The sequence below is a fragment of the Hylaeus anthracinus genome, unplaced genomic scaffold (genome assembly GCF_026225885.1).
Source record: "Hylaeus anthracinus isolate JK02 unplaced genomic scaffold, UHH_iyHylAnth1.0_haploid 12002, whole genome shotgun sequence".
NCBI classification, from domain to species: domain Eukaryota; kingdom Metazoa; phylum Arthropoda; class Insecta; order Hymenoptera; family Colletidae; genus Hylaeus; species Hylaeus anthracinus.
In genome coordinates, this window is record NW_026534349.1 from 13,890,645 (window position 1) to 13,912,456 (window position 21,812).

At 35.5% G+C, this 21,812-nt stretch overlaps 2 protein-coding genes across 5 annotated transcripts in view; both read right to left on the reverse strand.

The window, feature by feature from the left end:
* Positions 1-21,812, reverse strand: part of LOC128891722 (neurocalcin homolog) — a 171,208-nt gene that overhangs the window by 37,485 nt on the left and 111,911 nt on the right. The window lies entirely within an intron of this gene.
* The window catches only part of LOC128891723 (neuronal calcium sensor 2), a 140,178-nt gene that overhangs the window by 6,620 nt on the left and 111,746 nt on the right, over positions 1-21,812 (reverse strand). For all 4 annotated transcript variants that reach the window (XM_054151460.1, XM_054151458.1, XM_054151455.1 and 1 more), the window contains 2 exons: positions 18,530-18,648; positions 10,301-10,444 (listed from right to left, as the gene is read on the reverse strand). In XM_054151460.1, coding sequence (XP_054007435.1) covers positions 10,301-10,444; positions 18,530-18,640 — 255 coding nt within the window. In that variant the 5' untranslated portion in view covers positions 18,641-18,648. The remainder of the gene's footprint in view (positions 1-10,300; positions 10,445-18,529; positions 18,649-21,812) is intronic.

The window sequence follows — 21,812 nt, forward strand, 5'->3', positions numbered from 1 at the left end:
AACCCTTTGCACTCGGGGCCTTTTTTTCTGGTATCTACCAGCAACTTGAGATGTTTCTTAGCATTCTATTGCCATGAATTCTGAGCTATCTAGATTTGAAAATAAGGTCACCTTTACCTCGCCGACAATCATTTTATCGACACTTCGAGCTTCAAAGAAATTAACCCTAAAGAAACATTAGGTATTGTAGATTTGCTGCATGAAACCTAATGGTGACTGAGAGTCACCTCTCGAGTGCAAAGGGTTCAAATAATAACTGCCGTGTTCTCTCTGTAACACCATCCATTACACCAGCTGCATTCCACACAACCCTACCACTGGATGTGAATGATCCCTAAGGCGGCTATGTTGTAGTTAGACACTTGACCTATACCAGCCTACCCCTCCCCTCATTGGGTATCGGGATTGGGATACACCCAGCCAGCGCATCCGCACTTCTGGTTCGAACTTCCAGTATGACAGAGAGCTGCAAGCCCAGCGTATCCACATTGGACGATCCACATCGCCTCCCTAAACCTTTGCTGTCTCTAATAGAGACTCTCTACGTAGGCAGTGGCAGAGTTGATTAACTGCGACTCACTCAGCGAGCCAAAGCTCTACCACTGCCACCCTAATGGCCTAGTCGACCGAAAGGAGAGTGGGGACACCCTGTCAACCCTGAGGCTTGGGAGTAACCAGGGAACACTCAATCCTGTCAACCTCTTCTGCCAACCCTCGGGGTACCATTTAAGCCAATCTGAGGCTTTCGTGGGACCACCACCGACCACTTCCAATCTACTTATCCTGTAGTTCACAGCACTGCTTGGGTATGCGTGGACGCTGTTACCCAACAACGGTGAAAGACAGAAATTTCATCAGATCAGTAGACTAAATGATTCTTTGTAGGTCTTTATTATTGGCATATGAATCACTTACGTAATTTTTGTTGAAGGCAAAACTCGTACCAAAAGTTGTTTACTTTTTATCCTAAATTAGAATTTTGCTTATCTCTGCTCGACGAACACTGAGTTCCAAAATGTCTGCTCTGCGAGGTACAGATTCCTATCATGTAGGAGCTTCCACCAATTATTATAATTCGACACTCTCTGCATACCAAGCAGCATTAATTAATTCCTTTTCCAGCCGCTTATGGCACGGTTCAAGCTACTATACGTAGTACGCTTCTGAATTGTTTCATGACTCGAAGCACATCATGGATAAAGAGGTAAATTGTTACTTTAGTTTAGAAGTTACATGTGGCATAAATGTTAGAAGAAAATAAATGTGAAAAAATAGAATTTTCGTTATTCTAATGCATACTCAATTAATATTCACCTTAAAAGTATGCTGTTGCTATACTATTGGTACGAATGAAGTTATTAAACTTCTTGCAGATAAGATCAACGCCATTGTGTTACTTCACGTGTAAAGTACTACTACACAGAAAAAATTGTATTCCAAAGCTTATCATTGTCATAGAGAATTCGAAAAGATAATCTCAGTTTTGCCATTAGATTTTACGTGTCAACTGAGAGGCAACAAATTTTGTTTACGTTAGATCTGGTTGAATCTCAAATGGTTAACAATAGAACTACCAAGTCAGTCGATGTACTTCATGCAGTATTTATTATATTTATATTACACGTATTCTATTTGACTCATTGATTTATATAATCAATTATACATATATTTTCAATGATATAGTAGAGTCATGAGTTGAGTGTCGATAGTTTTAGTATTAATAGCAGTATTGATTCATGAGTCCTAGTCTCTTTATACATCTTTTAGGCGGGAGTGGCCATGACATTCTATAGACGATCATTCGAGGTGTCGGAACCTAGTTCTAGTATCCAAGATCAGTCCTGAAGAATTTATGGTCAAGCAAGTGGTCCACCTCCTAGTGGTTCCCGCCGTGAGTACCCTTTCGGAGGGAAACCAACAGCCACCTCTGCGAATAATAGCATGAATGCAATAGGCATTTAGTTTCTTCCTCATGCCATAGTGCTCTGTCCAGAATTTCACTCCAATGTTCCTTTGAAAGTGAAAAATATGCACCTTGAAATAGCAATAGGATTCTTTTGTCTCAAATTTGACAGCCCCTCCAGTGTTAATTAACATTCAACAACATTTACTTCTAAGGTCTGTGCTCTGTATTGAATTTCACTCCTATGTTCCTTTGGAAGTGAAAAATATACACCTCGAAATAGCAATAGGATTCTTCTGTCTCAACACTTTCACAATGTTTCTAGAATTAGTTAACGCTTGAAAATTACGACAGAAAACTGCTTTTAAAGTCTCTTCTGTTTCGAAAGTTTCGTGGTCCTCTAAAAATATATTTCTATAATGAAATTAATTTAAATAGAAACGAGTTCAATTGACAGATACTGACGAGTGTTATAGAAAATACCATTCCGTACGATTAAGATACACGAAAGCATTACGCACCTTGCAGATCAACCCAAAATCTACGAATCTACAAACACAAAATTCTACATCGACGTATCGAAAACAAATCTAGGAGTAGAAAATAAAATAATCACTGAAGAACACACCTTATTAAAATATATTGTCCCTTTAAATTAATTTGCGTGAAAAATCATATTACGTCAGCTGTGAGAAGTTCGACAAATACTCTCGCAAATCGTTTGAAGTTGCTAGTTCGTCCCCAGCGAGAGTGTCGTCGAGGATTAAGCCGAGGTACAGCTAGAAGAATGAGGTTTAAAAGAGTGATACAAGCGTGAATACATCGGGGCATAGCGATTTTCAGGAACATGGTTCCTTTCACGTCAGGTACACGGGGGATTTTGAGTATCCTCGTCAGTTGGGCAAAACTAGGTCGCTTGACATGGAAGGTAGACAAACGACGAGGGTTTTATAGAAGGAGTCGATGGCAAGCCGGCTCTTTGCTCTTCCTGACCTCTGAAGTGTCTCCACTTCTCATATTGACCCTACCGACGTGCTGGTCCCCTCCGGCCAACTTCTGCCATCAGTTAGCACCACTACTTCCACCGGCTGCTATTGCTCTTTCTAAAGACTTTTGGAATACGCGGAATGAACTGCATTATTGCCGGACGTCCGGCGTAAATGGAACGCTACAAAAGGTGGCAACATTCTCGACAGTCGATATTTTTCTACGTCACGGGGTAAAGAAACTTCCGAAGCACGGTCGAGTCTTGCAACTTTGATGCCGTCCAAAACATTTTGTGAGAAATGAACGTACACGGTGAAAGTTACGCGGGGAAAATCGATGCCAGAGTTTGAGGGCATCCACTGTTGCAGTTTCCTCGATTCCATCTATCTGTGAGTCGCCTGAATAGAGGAAAATTTGTAGCTGACACCTTGGAGTAGGATTAGAAGTGTATGTCAGGGCTTAAGAATTTGTATCGAATTTAAATGGTGTCCTTTTTAGATACTTTGATCTTTTTGGGCGCCGTTTATTGAGGCAAAGCACGACAATAAATATGAAAGAAATTGTCGAGCTCACGTTGGTTTCCTTGGCATTTGTCTAATGTCATTTAATAATGAATTTATTTTATTGAATGCTAGTAAAAAGTTCTTATTAGTCGGCCTTTAAAGAAAATAGATTTCACAACGAACAAAAAATTCAATAGAATTTGCTGTCATTTATTAATTTTAATAAGAACGTATTTTTACTACCAACAGGAGAACATATTTTACTAAATATTTTGTTTAAATTCTAAGAGAAGGACTTTTTAATTGAATATGGTCTATGAATGAAAGAAAAAATAATTTTTGACACGCGAATTAAATCCTTTCTGCTTTGATATTTCGTATATCTACCTTCATGCATGTTAAGTACGCGACAGTGTGTGTAGAATCATTGTATTGTCGACCACGTAACGGAGCTGATAGAACATTGAATATTGGAAGAGTATTGGTTTTATTTCATAGCTATTCATGCGACTGGTTGCATGGATGTATCGCAAGGTTTGATCCGATCTATCACGCCGTTGGCAGCAAAGTGATTCTGTGCATCGACGTCGAGCAATTATTACATAGGATATTAAGCACCTAAGCTGGGTGAGAATAAAAAGCGCGTTGAACGTGAGAATCCTATTTTTCTTAACTCCGTGACGTTCATTTTTATTTAGATTGACGGTTAAAACTGTTTAAAAATATAATACAAGCATAGCATTGAATTTCTAGCTTTTTTTGCATAGTTTTGTTTATTTAATTTTAGTAGTTTTATAGTTATACTGTTGAATCGAAGGACATACAAGAAGCTACTAAATGAGATATGATCTGATAAAAAGAAAATCAAACATTGATTTGGAATCCAAGAGTTTTTTGAATCAGAAGAAAATCGATCCTTTTTGATGAAAACAACGTAAAAACGAATCGAGTATCACTAATAGTCTCAAGGATAAACATTTATTTATACGGGGCGTGGCTGTACGGGTGGTACAACCGAGCAGAGGTTGATACTAAATGTAAAAATAAGTCAAAAAAAAAAGTAATAACATTTTTTCGAGTTTGAAAATTCGATCCAGTACGCGTGCACTGTACCGTCTCTAGGTTTAGACATGTATTCTAAATAAAAAATGTTAATGTATGGATAATACATTTATTAATATCATTGACAATTGTAACGTTAATTACGTAACATTATTAAATGAACTGTTCAAAGTACAGTCCTTGTTGACGCGTACATATTATTGCCTTATTGGTCCAGTGCATGCGTACTGGATAGAATTTTCCAACTCGATTTCCTCGAAAACGAAGCGTCAAACGAAAAAATGTTATTCCTTTTTTTCGACTCATTTTTACATGTAGTATCACCCTCTGCTCGGTTGTATCACTCATCCGGCCACACCCTGTATAACCAGATAACAATGACTCAAATTACTCCCTTAATTTCATACGAATCGCAAAAATGTTTGAATTTTAACAAAATCTCTGAAACGAAATGCAAGAAGTGATCGATTTGTTGTGGAATGACGTATTTGTGGTCGCTCGGAAGTAGTTTAAATATTCAACAGCATGCAAATGACTATTAATTTTTATTGAAATATACATTTTAAAATGGTGAAATGAAATTTACAGTGAAATTTATTCTGAATATATCTCTCAGCGCTGCTGAAACGAAGGAGATTCTGTTTGAAATTCCGAGCTTGTTTCGAAGATCTCCTGCCGTCAAATTGTGATTGCGAACGAGCCACAATTAGTGATTCGCCTTAAATAACAGGTACAAACAGAGCCCTCCGGCTCGCACAGAACCATGGATTTATCAAGCTTATTCGAAGCAAATATTTGCGGACAGTCGACGTACATATGTATTATACGTTTAGCGAGTCATATTGTACTCACCACAATAGTCGGACAGTTTCACGTCGTCCTTTACGGTTGAATAGGATGTGATGAACACGCGATAAATATGCTTGGCATTCATAGAGACTACGTATTCATAGAGAATACGTTAGTTTTCTTGTATGGGAGCATGTCAGAGTTGTGAAAATTGGTAAAAAGTGACATGATTTCGATTAAATTTATTTTTATACCAACATATCTACATTCTTATTTTTTAATCTTTCTAATGATCATTGTTTTGGGGATTTTAAAAGACCAATGTCACCAATCAACACGTCGAAGAAGCAATTATATGTAGATAGCCATGCGAGTTCTAATTTTGGAAAATTGAACTATGCTTTGATTTTTGAAGTCTCACGAACTTATTTTTCAACAGTCTAGTTTTATATAATTATATTAGAACAAAGGTTCAATTAAGGAAAAATATTAAAGCAGGCTTAAACAAACACTTTCATTGACTTCTATTTTAACGTCTTGATTTTTCAATTTAAAATTACCAGAAATATAAAAATTAAATTAAATTCAACAAATTTTTGTGAAATACATTTTCAAGCAAGGAATTTTACGTCTAAGAGTATTCTTGGTATTTGTTTAAATCACAGTGTAAATACTTAAGATACTTCGTTGTTCTTTTGCAACCTTGTATTGTACAAACACGTTACTTCTATTTTTGCGATTTTCTAATATTTATCACAGATAAGAATTCCTTCCTTTAGAAACGAGTTAATCAAATTTTTTATACCACTGGTAGAGAATATTAAAGTCATCGGATGTGTTAGATCTAGATTTTCTAATATTTATCACAGATAAGAATTCCTTTCTTTAGAAACGAGTTAATCAAATTTGTATACCACTGGTAGAGAATATTGAAGTCATAGGATGTGTTAGATCTAGATTTTCTAATATTTATCACAGATAAGAATTCCTTCCTTTAGAAACGAGTTAATCAAATTTGTATACCACTAGTAGAGAATATTAAAGTCATAGGATGTGTTAGATCTAGATTTTCTAATATTTATCACAGATAAGAATTCCTTCCTTTAGAAACGAGTTAATCAAATTTGTATACCACTGGTAGAGAATATTAAAGTCATAGGATGTGTTAGATCTAGATTTTCTAATATTTATCACAGATAAGAATTCCTTCCTTTAGAAACGAGTTAATCAAATTTGTATACCATTAGTAGAGAATATTAAAGTCATAGGATGTGTTAGACCTCGAGGTACTTTCCCTACGATGAATAACGTGTGGATACACCATAGCTAGCCGCGAATGCTATTGCTAAGATACTCGTATGTGCATGGCAATACACGCGCATCTGTGCTACATGCAATTTAGTCAACCCTCGAATAGTCTTGTTGGCTCTGGCAGACCACAGTCAACAAATATTGCTTTATAACTAGTAAAGGAATAGCATCCACCGAGCCAGCTTTTGTATACCTTCCAAGTAATTCGCTGAGCACTTGTCAACACTGCCGAAGACCTCTGAGCCAATATATCATATGTGCCAAAAGGTAAAGAAACTGTGCGGTCCACTTGTGACCTCAAGAGCTTCGACGTGATTGATTTTAATCGAAGTAATAACAGTTCTCTTAAAACTTGGTTATTTATATTATATATTTACTATGCAATATTTTCAGGTGTTTGGAGTTAGAGAAAATAATATATTATTAAAATAATTCACTCAATATTTAGTTTGTTCTGTGCAATGTTAATGTTTAGAAGAAATAATTGAGCAAGAAGGTCGTGTAGTTTCGATGTGGTGGTTATTTATCGATCTAAGCTTGCGACCTAATATTTAAATTTATATGAAATATTGTTGTATAAGTGATAGTATGTCACAGAAGACATATATTTTCCCAATATAGATGCTCTTAGTTTGTCATTGCCTTCTTAAAAATATTTTCACTTTCATCGATATTCATTCAGAAGTTTGTTAAGTATTTAAACTTGAGTTGTAAAACATGTTATCATAAATGGGACGAGTACTCGTTACTTAAAAAAAAAAAGGTTTTCTTTTGAAAACGTAGTAGATGGATTTTTATGTTAATTAAAATTTTTGTTCAAAAGATTCCTTTCATTCCAATAAGGTGTTTAAAATGATTGAATACATGCCATGAATTCTTTTCGTTAGATATGTATTTGGAAGGGTCACGTAGTAATCCAGAAAATTCCAATATACAAGGGATAAGAACGCGCAACACTTGTATTTACCTAAATTACATTTGAGGTCAGTCAGTATGAAAGAGTTAGAACAAAAAGGGGATTTATTCTTTATTCCACGGAATTTGGGTCAGTTCCTCCTGCCCCGTCACAATGCACCAACGAATCGTTCGCAACTTATTATTATCAGGGTGGCCCAGAAAATATTGCACAGTTTTAGTCACTTTGCTTCCTTTTAGCTTTCAACTGTCTGTCCAAACAAAGTAATCAGAGCACGAAAAAGGACAATTTAAAATTACTGTATGGTACCATGCTTAGTATCGCGGAGGATAGTTATTGTTTTTGAAACGATGGCAATTATTTATCGAAATAATTTTCCTTACATTACAATTTAGTTTCAAATTTTTGCATTTTACTCGATTATGCAAAATCTTCTGTTTTTATTGTAGTTCTATGCATTGGGTTCTCTTCAGGAATAGTCAAGGGTACGCATTGAGCTCATGTTAAAATACAAAGGCAAATGAAGGTTTGAAAGAATATAAAAATTACCATAAAAGGGAGGGGAAAAAAGGAGGAGATTAATAAATTGCAGTTTTGAATTGTGCATTGTCTTCTAGGACACTCTGACATTATTTGTGGAGGATCAAGGTGAAATTGGAATAATCGCTCACTTGTGCAAGACGACCTCTAGAATCCAATAATTTCACAGTAGCCTTTGACCGAAAATTTCGACTCGTTACTCCCGTTGTAGTATGCAAATTCGGCTGGCGCGGAGGGGCGTGTTCAGAACTCAATCTCGGCAAGTACCGACGATACAAATTTACGATTCCGTCTTCACCTACAATTTTCCTCGACCGTTCTCGCGACGCAACACCTGCCTGACACGTAACATTTTCTGTTACTTGATAATTTAATTCATCCGCGAAATACCAGAGACCGGCGAACTTTTATTTGAACAATAAATGACGAATTCGCGCGCGACGTTTATTGGACTGAAGAGTTGAAGCTTCGCTCGCTGCGAAAGATTTTACTATGCAAATTGAATTGCAATTTTCTAAGAAAAATGGAATTAACTGAAACGACGAAAAGTATACGTTTCAGTTCCAATATTCCAGGACTCAAGCAATACTTTATAGATTATTCATAAATATATATTGATAGGGTGCTCTATCTTTTCTGGGATCAGAAATAGATCTTTTTATTAATATTAAGGTGATATAAAATATTGGCTGCAAAAAAATCATGAAAATTGCCTCGCAAGTGGTCTAAAAGCAGTGTGTCCCTTTAAGTTGATAATATACTATTTATTGAAATTTTAAATGCATAAAAGAAAATGAGAAATATAAAATTAAGAACGTCTCATAATAAATGGAAACTATAAATTTAAAAAACCAGGAGTTCTAATCCTGTTAGACCAGCACTCAATTACTGAGCGTTTGGCCCTCGTTATTTCAATCGTGGAAACTTTCATGTATCACACCGTAAAAAATTATTTTGAAAAAATGTAAAGAATCGGTAAATACAGAGCAGTATTTTAATGCGATCAAGTTGAACGTAGCTGTATAACTTTTAGCAACTGTACTTACTTTGATCGTAAAGAGTTACGTGAGTGCTCTGCTGGGGTTAAGTAGATACGTACGATACACTGGGTTAGAGAGCTCTAGCAGTGCGTTGACACGTGCACAGTGAATTACATACTTGGGGGTGTATAAAAGCTCGTGCGTCAGGCGCTGTTCTATTACTATGTAGTTATAAAGATATATTTGTCGACTAGGGTCTGAAAAATTTACCAGACTCAATGGGTTGAGGGGTTATGTACACCTAGACAGGCTTAAAATAGAGTATTGTTTCAGCATTTTTTTCACCTGTACAATTGATTTCACTAAACGAGTATAATTAACATTTTAACACGTTTACTGCCAAGCTAAAACTTGTGAACATTTCTATACACTTAATGTTTTGTTTCGAGACTTTTGTAGATTAGATAATTCAACATCTCTCGTAGCCTTCAATTTTTTAACGTCGCCAAATTCACGAATTCTGTCCAGACTTATCTTCATTATTGTCTGATCTTTGAAATTTATTTTTTTAGTTCCTTAATAGAAAGTCCTGTCACCCATTCCTGGGTGACGTGGCGACGAACGTGTTAAAGAATCATTTATTTTGTAAGTAATTTAATTGAAGTATTTGTCGAATGGGGAGTACAAAATAAAGCAACAGCTATGGAGACTTATAGTAGGGCGAATATCTCAAGTAGCATGAAGCAACTATGCTGTCAAGAAATTCTTTAATAATAAGATATACTTCGCTCATACATCACATCTAATTAGTGAAATATTTATCTAAATAACATGGTAGAAGTTGTTCTACGAGAAAAATGTCATATAGTCTCGCTTTTTTAGATCAACAGATGAATTCAGACTTACGGGGCGTGGAGAAAGTTCGTAGACACCTTTTGATCATTATTTTCCTCTCACGATTTGTGATACTGCCTTTTAAATGTTTATTTTTAATTAGTTTCGTAATGTAATAAGATACCATGGACATAATTAGACAAAACTATTATACTGGATAATAGCAAGAAATTGTTTAATTATTTTCATTTACAACGACTATCGACAATCATAGAAAAATCTTTTAATACCAAAAGTACAACATTTTTTTATTTATCAACGGAGTATCTTGTATAGAATTTTACGAACTTCCGTTTAGTACATTACTTGAAAAATTTAAACTTTGATACAACTTGTATGATAACAAAAGATGTCGATGAACTTTTTCCGCACCCTGCAAAAATTCTTCCAATTGTTTTGAATGAATTCGTCTTACCTTAAAATCGATGTAGCCATTTTTGTCCATGTCGAATGTTCGAAAGACATGATCACAGAATTCCTCCGCGTTGCCAGACGGGAAGAACATTTTGTACATGTCGACAAACTTCGCTGGCGTTAATCGGCCATTCGGGCAGTCTTGCTGTAACATTCAAGAGAAAGTGTCGTTTGCAACATTTCCTTTTTTCATGTGATCTATAACATACAATATAGACCAGATATATCGAAATTCATTCTTGGAACGCACTGCTACAAATACGTAGTAAATAACACTTTAATCCTTGTATCGATAACCTATTTTACTCTGAAGTATCCATTAACTATATTCATCAAACCTGACTCAATCCCAATATCAATAATACATCGATCGTAATTATATCTAAAACAAGAGTGTACCCTGCAAATAACCTGTGTACGAAGTATTCGACAATTTCTCATACCAAGTTAGGTACAGTTTGAAGTTTGTGTCTGTTTAAACTTCGCCATTCAATTTATATCCCATTATTAGTCTTCAACGATGGCCCTACCGTGTAATTTTTGCAAAAGTAATGTATGATTTTGATTGTAGGGGATTCAATTTTAAACATCTTGGTACTGTTGATGGAAACATAATGCTACACGTTACATACTAACGTTTGAAGTGTGATGCGTACGGATGAGAAGACGAGTCCCAAGGGATACCAGCGGCATACATAGTTTAGGCAGCGGTCTGAATTCCCTCGAGCCTCATCTACTCGTTCGTACATTATACAATCATAAGCGTGTCCAGAAAGAGAAGAATACGTTCCCCACAAACAATCAAAATTCATGAACTCCTGTGTATGTAGGACAAAATTTACACAACTTTTCTAACAACGACATAGAAGGTATACAGGGCGAGTCACCTAACGTTACCACCTCAAATATGTTTGTTGTTTTCAAAGATACATCAAATATCATCAGGATTGAATTGTTCAATGAGGCTCACACGATGCTAAAAACATTTTGATTAATTATGGTCGTTGAATTCATAATGAAAGGGACTATCATTGTAGATGTTTGAAAAAGGGTGGTTCCATTTAAAAAAATGAAAGTGGCCTTGATATCTTAAAAAACAATGACATAAAAACAAAAATGTTTTTGGCATCGTATGAGCCCCATTGAACCATTCAACTTTGTCCTTATAATATTCGATGTATCTTTAAAAACAACTAAGATATTTGAGGTGGTAACGTTAGATGACTCACCCTGTATATTCATGTTGGATTTTCTAAGAAATCAATGACGAGCACAAAATTAGTGTTCTCTATTACCAATCAATAAATAACAAAGAATTTCATTGAGTCATTCGCAACGCAGTGATATATACGAACAAAATTAAAAACAAAGAAAACGATTTCAAATGCCATAAAGTAATTAATTAGATAGACAGATAAATAATTTATTCCTTGTAATTTTTACACAAGGAAATTATAATTGAAATGAACAATTAAAAACAAAGGAAATTGAAATTAAAAATTAAGAACACAGAAAAGTAATTAAAGAGATAGATAGACAGATAATTTATTCCTTGTAATTTTTACATAAGAAAGAACTTTTGCTTAGATCACATCATTTACAAATCATAAAGAGAAAAAGAGAAAAGAAAACGTTTAACCTACATAAATAATTAATTAACACAAGCATACTTAACATAATCTTCTGTAAATTAAGAATTATATGAACAAACCCAAAATGGTTGGCTATAATACAAGGTGCGATTTCACTTTTAGCATAGTTCTCAGGTGAATCTAATAAACGTTTGTCCAATATTTCACCAAACGTATATTTCATCGACGTCTGACAATCGGCGTTGTTCTTTTGTTAGAGAAGTACACAGGAAGAGAAAAAATGGGGCAGCAGGTGGCGTTATTAATAGATTTGAAAGCGGCGTTTGATTCGGTAGATAGCTATCGGGAGTACACGACGAGAGAAAAGGAGCGATGTAAGGGTTGCGAATAAGGATAGACGAAGTGTATGGGTAGACCAGAAATAGGGTAAAAGTGGGAGAGTGCGGAGACAGGTGAGAGCTTTTGGACGGCTAGGGTGGCCAATAAGCCCTTATCTATTCAATATAGTGACTGCGGATATGAAAGGAGAGATGAGAAAGGAAGCTGGGGTGGAGTAAGATTAGGCGAGGGAAGGTATACACGCTGGAGTGCGCGAATGATGCGATGTTGATGGAGGAGGATGAGGTCGAATACAAACGATGATGAGGCTGGAAAGGTATTTGGACAGGAAGAGATTGGAATTAAATGTATGGAAGATCAGGGTGATAAGATTTGAAAAAAGAGAGGGTAGGCGAAAGAGGGTTGAAGATAGTGGGGAAGTTAGATAAAAGAGTGTGGGGATTTATATATTTGAGATACTCATTTATACCAATGTTCTTTTTGTAATCAATGTGTTTGAAGTTTCCAGGTGTCGTTAAAAATATTCTAATTAGCACTACTATATTACATTATGAAGATTAATAAACCTAATAAATACCCTTAAAGTTTACCTTATAATTTTCAATTAATTTTTAACATAAAGAACACGTTATTGTGGTTTAAATATAAAAGCTAAGTATATGGTGTCGCTGGCTTTTTTTTTAGATCTATCGATAACCGACATTTTTGTATTCCATTATTTTCACGTATGTCCAACCATTTGCCAATGGAATTTGGTCAGCGTACGCCAATAAGTAGCCAAGCAACGCTTTTCTCCCGATTTGATTTACAGATCGTTGAAATTTCAAATTGAAAACGTATTTTTATCATATTATTTTTAAAATAAAACGTAGCCTATGTTACTCGGGGATAGTGTATAGCTTTTTATTACTAAACAAATTTTTAAAATCGGTTCAGTACTTCCGGAGATTAACCCCTACATACAAACAGACAAACCTCTTTATAATATTCGTAAAGATTATACAAATTTGCAGGAAATAATAAGTTAATTATTGTCAGTCGTGGAACTTCACAACCTCACTTATTGTTAGTCTATATCACGAGTTTCGTCTGGAATTACATACAGTACTGACAATACTTATTCCATCACTTGTAAAAATCAATATAATATTGTCCTAACACGGTAAAATCTCGATTATTGCACCAAATCTATGCAATACAAAGCTTCACTCATTGTTTGCTCTCAACAGATACAGATAATGATCGCTACAGAATAAATAAAGTTAGGTGTAATATTGGAAGTTATATGCTGTATAGGCTTTTGTTATCAATTGCGTTGATTGCACTAATTGAGATTCTACTATGCTAATATTAACTGACGTGTCAGCGATAACATGTTAACACGTTTATACTCCAACATTCAAGTTATGCCAACGCACGCTTCCAGTATCCCCCACAAATCATGTCCAACTTCGGTTATTGTAAATTTGAAGCTGAACATTTCTGCAATAATTCCTTTAATAATTAAAACATCCGCACTACCTTCAGCTTTACTTATTGCTCAGCTATCATCGCCACTATTTATGGATACCATGCAATGATAGAGGTAGATCTACTCTCGTGTAATAATAATCAAGGTTACACGTTACGCTATCGTCCCAAACTCGTTATTATCTTTATCCTTGCGATGAGATATGATCTACGATGCCAGGAAACAGAAAACACCGAGGAGCGAGAAGGGCAGACGCGGGGAATTGGGAAATGAAGGTTCGCGGAGGAATGGAGAAGACGCCTGTGGATATTCGGCACGTTAGCGTGGGCGATGATGGAATACTGGGCGGTGGTATGAGAATTGTGGAGGAAGTGGAGGAGGTTGGAGGACGCGCTGGAACGATATAGAACCTCGGTGGACTTTGAGGGTGGAGTGGAGAACGCCAGGGTTCTCGGTGAATCCTCCCTCGCAGAGACAAAAGTTGAGAGCAAGGGCAGGCAAAAGAGCGTGGAATTCTGAGATGAAATTGATGGAAGGGAGAGGGAACTAGCTGGCACGAAAGTGTTCGGAGGAAAACAGGGAAAGAGCAGGAAAGAAGTCAGACGAAAAGGGAGAAATGGGAAGAAGGGGTTTCGGCTGAAAAAGAGGGTCGGAGATATTGGGTGTAGGGAAAAGTTCCTTCGTCGTTTCTTCCCTTTTGTTTTTTTAAAGGAAGAGCAAACTTGGCTAGAATAATGCACAACGGCATGGACAATGTTTTTCGAATCACGTTTGCCATTCTATTTAATGTACATGGCATATACAGGCCAAAATTCAAAGTCGATTTTCTCGAAAACAAACCTCAGATGAAAAATTTGTATTTTATATTTTTGACTTATTTTTTTCATCGTAGAATCACCCTCTTTTCGCTTGTACCACTAGTTACCGAACACCTTGTATTAAGAGGACCAGAAAGAAATGTCGTTTCTTTTACATTAGATTAAAAAAAATACATTTACAATATGTTTTTATTTTTAATCAATAATGTAACCGTCCTCGTTATCAACAACCTTTTGCCATCTAGTGTGCAAATTTTCAATACCCGATCGATAAAAATCAATTGGTACACAGTGAGCTGATAAATGATAAACAAGTATTGACACTCGCAGAAACGACATTACTTTCTAGTCCTTTTAATAGATAGAACTTAGGACTGGCATGCCTCTTTTCGACTAACTACCAGAGATTAGTAAAACTTTATTATTATTCTTCATAATAATTATTAACGATTTCAGAACATTAGCTAAAGTGGAGTCGAAAGCGTTAACCCTAAGTTAGTAATTTATTTGATCGTCAGTCTTGTGTACAAGGTATCGAGTTGATAGTCTTCAAAATTTCAAGAGGCCATTTTATTGACCAAAATGAGATGAAAATCATTTCCTTAACTCTTTATGGATGAGCGTGGCAGATAAACGACTATTTTAAAAACGCCTGAATATTACATTTTAAGAATAAAAATAAGATTTGAATGTACTATTTACATAATTTTTGTAAAGGAAATTCCAGAACTAATTACAATATAATTTACATAAGTAGTTAATTTATAAGCGCCTCTCCTCGCGAGGTTTCGATTTATTTGAAAACGGTATATACTCATGAACAGGAAATACGTTATTTAGAAATATTCTAGGCTCCATCGGGAGGACTGTGGCACGACATTGGACGAATCGAAACTTTGCAGACCTGCCACTCCCATGCATTCTATCAGATTGAACTTTACGCGATGTCATTTATCTTGAGCTTCTGAAACAGCTTATGTTGCCTCCATTTACCAAATTTAATTGAAAAACTCGCTCGTCCGAGTTGTAAACCGTACCGAGAGTCCGCGCGAAATACGGGACAAACTGAAAATCGTCGACGTTAACGACGGTTTGTTTGGTTTAATTAGTTTGTGCGCAACGAGTTTAACTTGAACTGTTTAAATTATCTGAGCAACTCGAAGCGACCCACTTTTTCGAGGCGCCAGCGATTCCCCTACCGCAATTGCTTGACTTTAAGGTTCAATTAACCGAGGTTATCTGCTCTCGTGGAAACGTAATAAAATCTGATTCACTTCGGGCTAATGCGCATTATTTCTGTTATCTGACCGAGGAAACTGGAATAAATTCAGTGACCCGTCGATACACCGACTCCTTGGACCAGACGGATATCCTTATAAGAGCACATTTACGATTACTTCGTGCTACTTTAACCTGTTATCTGTGGAGATGCTCGTGAAAATGTTCACGAGGCTAAAACTCTGTTTCGAGTAGGCTATATAATTTGTGGTAATGCTTATCTTTACGACCTCGCAAAGTTCACGAATCTCAGCCGGATTTATTATGCTTAACATTCTACCTTTGGAATTAATTCTTTCAGTTCCATTGTGAAAAACCCTCTCAATACTTCTGTTGCGATATAATTTGTACAAGACAGGAATTTGTATCATTTGTTTTTTTCTTTTATATCCTTCGACGAGACAGTTTGTAACTCGAGAACGAATAATCCTTAATGCCTGGCAAAAATTAAACAAGTATCGTGCAAAGTATCAAACAAGGATCATTGAAATCCATTGGTCTTATACTATTTATATAATTAATACGGGAAGAGAGTCAAAATTTAATAATATAAATGAATGTACATATTATGTACATTTATTTAGATTAAAAAAATATAAGGAAAATAGAAAGTCAGTTGCTATTGCCAATAACGACGATTACTAATCTAATTATAACCCAGACTTTTCGATACAAAAAACAATTGTAAATATACACATAACGCCAGTCTTAATTATACTTTTTTCGCGAATCGATACATTAGTTGACTGGTTTTATCACCGCAACGTAAAACCGCAGTCAATTTCAATTTTTGTGTGCGAGGGTAAACGCCAAACATTCAACATGTCGACTGCTATGTCACCTGGATGTGGTTGACACGTGAAATCCATAGGGAGCCGTGTCACCTGAATATTTTGCCATGTCACGAACGATATTAGTCGACAGTTCTGTCAGAACATGACGGGATTAATAAAACATCGATAATTGCGAAAATAATTATGAAAATAATAAGTACGGTTTACTGTAGGCATTTGGACACACTGAATAGCCATGTCAATTATTTCTGCGAGGTGAATTTATCAATTATTTATAACAATATCGAATAATAATAATAAAATTCTACGATGAAAAAGCTGAAAAAAAAATTGAACAATTTCAACCTAGATTGCAATCAATTTACCGTTTTCATTAGTAGTAGAAAAGCGTTGCTTGATTACTTTATCGTCGTACGCTGACCAAATGGTTGGACATACGTGAAAATAATGTAATACAAAAATATTGGTTATCAATAGATCTAAAAAAAAAAGGTCTGCGACATGATATACCTAGCTTTTATATTTAAACCACAATAACGTGTTTTTATGTTAAAAATTAATTGAAACTTATTAAGTGAACTTTAAGGGTACTTATTAGATATAATATATTAATGTAGGATTGGGTTTTTTGAGAATTGTTGGATAATATGGGGAAAATAACTTATAGAAAGAACTTCGACACGCTACGTTTTACACACTGCCTTTTGTCGACGCTTGACGCCCGCTACGTGCGACGTGCTTTATAAAAAAAGAATCATTGTAACACCTGGGAAATTTCATGAAGATAAAATTTGCTCTTTACAGCACGTTATTTGGTCGCATAGTTTAGGGGATAATGAAAAATATAAATTGGAAATCTGTCTTTATCCTACACCCAGTTAAATGCGTTCATCTGTTACGAATTACCAAACTACATACTTACATAAACATTACAGTGATTATTGCACATACGCGAATAAGAATAGTATTCCACGAGGGCGAAACCGCGGAGCGCAGCTAGGAATAAATATTTTTGGACACAAAATATTAACTCTATGACATATATGAGAGCAGACAAAAATTAGATTACCAGGCATCGAGCAGACATAGAGTAAGTAGTATGATCGAGTGCTGTCAATCGTTTCATTAAATTATTCAGTACGTCCAAAAAACCATAGCCTGATGGGACTCGTGCGCGAATTTAGCGTGACATTGAAAGTGCTAACGAAGTTAGTATACGCACGTACAAAATATAGGAAAACACGAAATAACAGGTGAAATTGCTTTTCACTCTGTTTTGAAACATATGAAATTCAATTCACAGTCGTCATGTACAGAATACAAAATGCAATGTAAATATTGCAAAGCACATGGGACAGTATGCAGAGTTGTTTGGCCATAACGAGCCAGCACGTTGTTCCTTTCTAGAGTTGTTTGTACAATCACTGATGCATTTATTGAAACTTTTTCTACGCTTTGGCTGTTTGCACGAACAAACAAACAAAAAATCATACACAGCTATAACTGGAATCGGATACTTGTTTAATTTCCACAATATATCTTTTTACTATGGTGTTCGAGTAGACATGGATATTTAAACAATAAATTTTTGACAGATAGCCCTTTGTTGCAGAAAGTGTTGAGTTTAGAGCCAAGATAAATTTGCGTGTAACTTATTAATTTCTTTAAAAATTAAAAAGAAATGTGAAGAACGTATATAGGATGTACAAATGAAACGTTTCGATGGAAGAATAAAAAATATTTCACTGAAAATTATTCAAAAGTTACATGCGCACATTTCAAGAAAAATAAAAAGGGATATCGAAGACAAATAGTGGCCCAAAACAATATTAATAAAGCAACATAGCGTATCTCACAGAATATAAAACAATTCACATTCGACCGATCAGAACAATTCCTCTTATACTAAAGATGCAAATATCGTGATGTTGTACTCACTTTAAATCCCTTGTACCATTCCTTTATAGTCGCTTCGTCATATCTCGTGTGCGACTTTAGGAAATCCATATCCTCTTTGCTCAACTTGTCTTTGCTCCCAAAACAACCCATTTTGCAATCTGTAACAATAAATAACACGAAGGTTAAAGTTAGACATGAAAATATTGCAAAAATAATACAACTCGAAAAGGTAATCAAAAGGGACATTGTAATTACATAGGTTCATTTTATCGAGAAAATTAACAGAAATTACATAGAATTCACAGGAATTAAATCATACGTAAGTAATGCACAATTAAAATGTAAAAATGCTATCTTCAGTAAAAGGTTGTATATGTACAATACAAGGTTATTTTAAAGGTCGAAAGGTACTCCAATCTTCTGAGTAGAAGAGAGTACAACCGAACGACCCTGCATTCCTACTACTGCAGCTAATCATCACCAATCATTATTAGCTGTGACGTCACTTGCCCGAGGCAGTGCCCCAAGCTTTACCCTAGGGGCAACTACGGGCGTTCAAGTAAGAAGCCCAGTTGTCCAAGTCTGTTGTAAGACACCGTTTTACTACGAGATTAAACTTTTCTTTTCTCTGGACTTAGAAATAGCGCATAGTAACTACAAAAACACATTAAATAACGCGTTTAGTGTATTTAATATATCCGCTTATATGTATGCATTCAATATATTCTAGAAATACTAACGATGGGCGAAACTTATGAGTTGAAACGTTTAAAATAAATTAATATTCGTTTTATGTTGAATTATTCAGGCTTTTATGGAAAAAAAAAATACATGTCGAATTGAGTAACCTCTTCCTTTTCGAAGTCGGTTAAAAATATAAATCATCTAAAGCATAACCAAATAACGGATCCAATGAATTTATACATAATACATACATCTTTCATCAAATGAATACATTAAACGCGTAACGTATTAAGTAATGTGAAATAATTTGATATCCTGAGTAAGAAAAGATGATATCGTTTCATTTAATACATACATGGTCCTCTAATCATTCCTATACCTCGTAAGCAATCTTGGTAAAAATCTTGTAAATTCCATATTTTAAATAGAAGAACGGGGCATTAGTTAACCCAACTTAATTTTACCTCTGAGGAACAGATTTGTTTAGGTAACCGTGTCGCGAAAACGGAAAAGAGAAAGACAATTACGTTCACGTCAGGGGTCGTTCCGAGATCAATGTTTCGAAATGTAAATGGAGCTTGAGAAACTCAATCTGAATCGTGATGTTGTATACGAGCAACGTGTAAATCAGATAGAAGCACGTCGAAAAGAAATGTTGAAACGAACTGAAGGAATTACCGCAAACCCCTTACTCCTCTAATCTGACACTTCGTGAATTCCCGCTCGCGAAGCTGTAACTGAAGATCAAAGGCAATGGTTCCGAAACTGTTGACCACGTTTAAGAGCCTGTGACAGGCGTCAAGAAGAGTCTCACAGTAGCTGACAACCGATCTTGTTACGAGGGGAATTTAAAAGGTGTTACTTTGAAGGGGAGTGTATTATTCTTCGCGATTAACCCTTTGACTGCGAAGAGCGCATATATACGTCCTCGATAAATGGGCTCAGAGAAATGTTTGTATTAATTAAATCAATTTTTAAAAAGTATCAGCTTACAAAGGATGATGAAACGAAACTTTTTTATATTTACAGTTTATTCATAATATGCTATGTTTCAAAAATAAAAATTGAAAAGTTAGAAGTTCGTTGGAAAAATTGACTTTCAGGAAAAAGGTCTTCTAAGTTTTCAATTTTTATCTCTGAAACTAAACATTGTACGGATAAACTGTAAATATAAAATACAGTTTCGATTTGTCATTCTCTATAAGGTGATATTTTTTGAAAATTCCATCAGACCATTGCGAGATCTCAGAAAAAAGGTCTTTTAAATTATTAATTTTTAATTTTGAAACTAAACGTCCTACGAATAAACTGATATTTTTTTTAAATTCACACCTCTACGTCTCTTATAATTTCCAGCAAAATTCTCCCGCAGTCAAAGGGTTAGTAAAATACACGACTTTCAGAAAATGTAGTCATATTCATTTCTGACACACTTCGTACGGTATATTTATTCTGAATATTATTATTATTGTATATTCATAAAGGTGATAAGTGTATTAAATCATAATTGTATAATACGAGAAACGCAAGTTGAAGGGTTGGGTCTGAAGGATAGTTTCAGCCCTTAACGCTTCGTTTCCTAGGAATCTGTTCATAGGCATTTTGATTCCAATATTTATCCAAAATCTATTATCTGTTTTGGTTATCCATTTGCAATGCTCAATCTAAGAAAACAGAAGCAACTTTTAATATAAGAAAATGTTCCTTCAAGTAGTTAAAGGGTTACTATTGAGTTTCTGCGGGTTAAAAAGATACACGACCCTTAATTTTCGTTGCGATACAAATTCCCAAAGTTTCATTATAATTAAAGTCCGAAACTTCGCACGTGTTCTATGCAATGTAGTTGGACGAGAACATGTAAGCTGCTTCAGGAGCTACCAAAGAACCGATTAAACTACCCCCAAACATAAACTAAGCTGATCCAGAAAATGAAGCTGATTAAGTTATCTTGCGAAAAAGGAGGCTGTTTAAGATGCCCCGCACAGAATAGTTAATTGTTAAGGAGTCGGTTGAACTACCTCAGGGGTTAATTGAGACACATGGAAAACGAAGCTGATTGTGATGCCTGAGAGAGATGTGAAGCAACTGATTGAGCCACCCCATGGCAAGGAATGGATTAATTTGCATTGGAGAGCTATCAAGAAGGCGATTGAGCTGATATCGTAGAAGTGTTGAGGAGCTGGTTAACCTGCCTCAGGAACTGATTGAGCTGCCTCACAAACAGAAACTAATTGAGTTACCTCTGAGAGGTGTCAAGGGACTGATTAAACCGCCCCGTGAAAAAGAGTTGATTAATATGCCTTGGGGAGGGATGAAGACTGAACTGACTTGTTAAGTACCAAGTTGCGTTGCCTCAGAAGCTACCTGAGCTATCCTCAGAAGAAAAAGCTAATCAAGTTGACCTACGAAAAGTAATTCAGGACTAATATTATTCGAGAAGATGTATAGTTTACATAGACAATTACGTACAATGCTAAAGTGTTATTAATTTTGTTCCAGTAATCACTACTTTCAAGCAACAATTCGGATTTCATGATGCATAAATAAAAAGAATTGTTAAAAGCATGTCACACGATGCTGTTGAATCCATCCATTTAATTGTTGATGTCACAGGACTTCGAAAAGTCGTATTAACTTG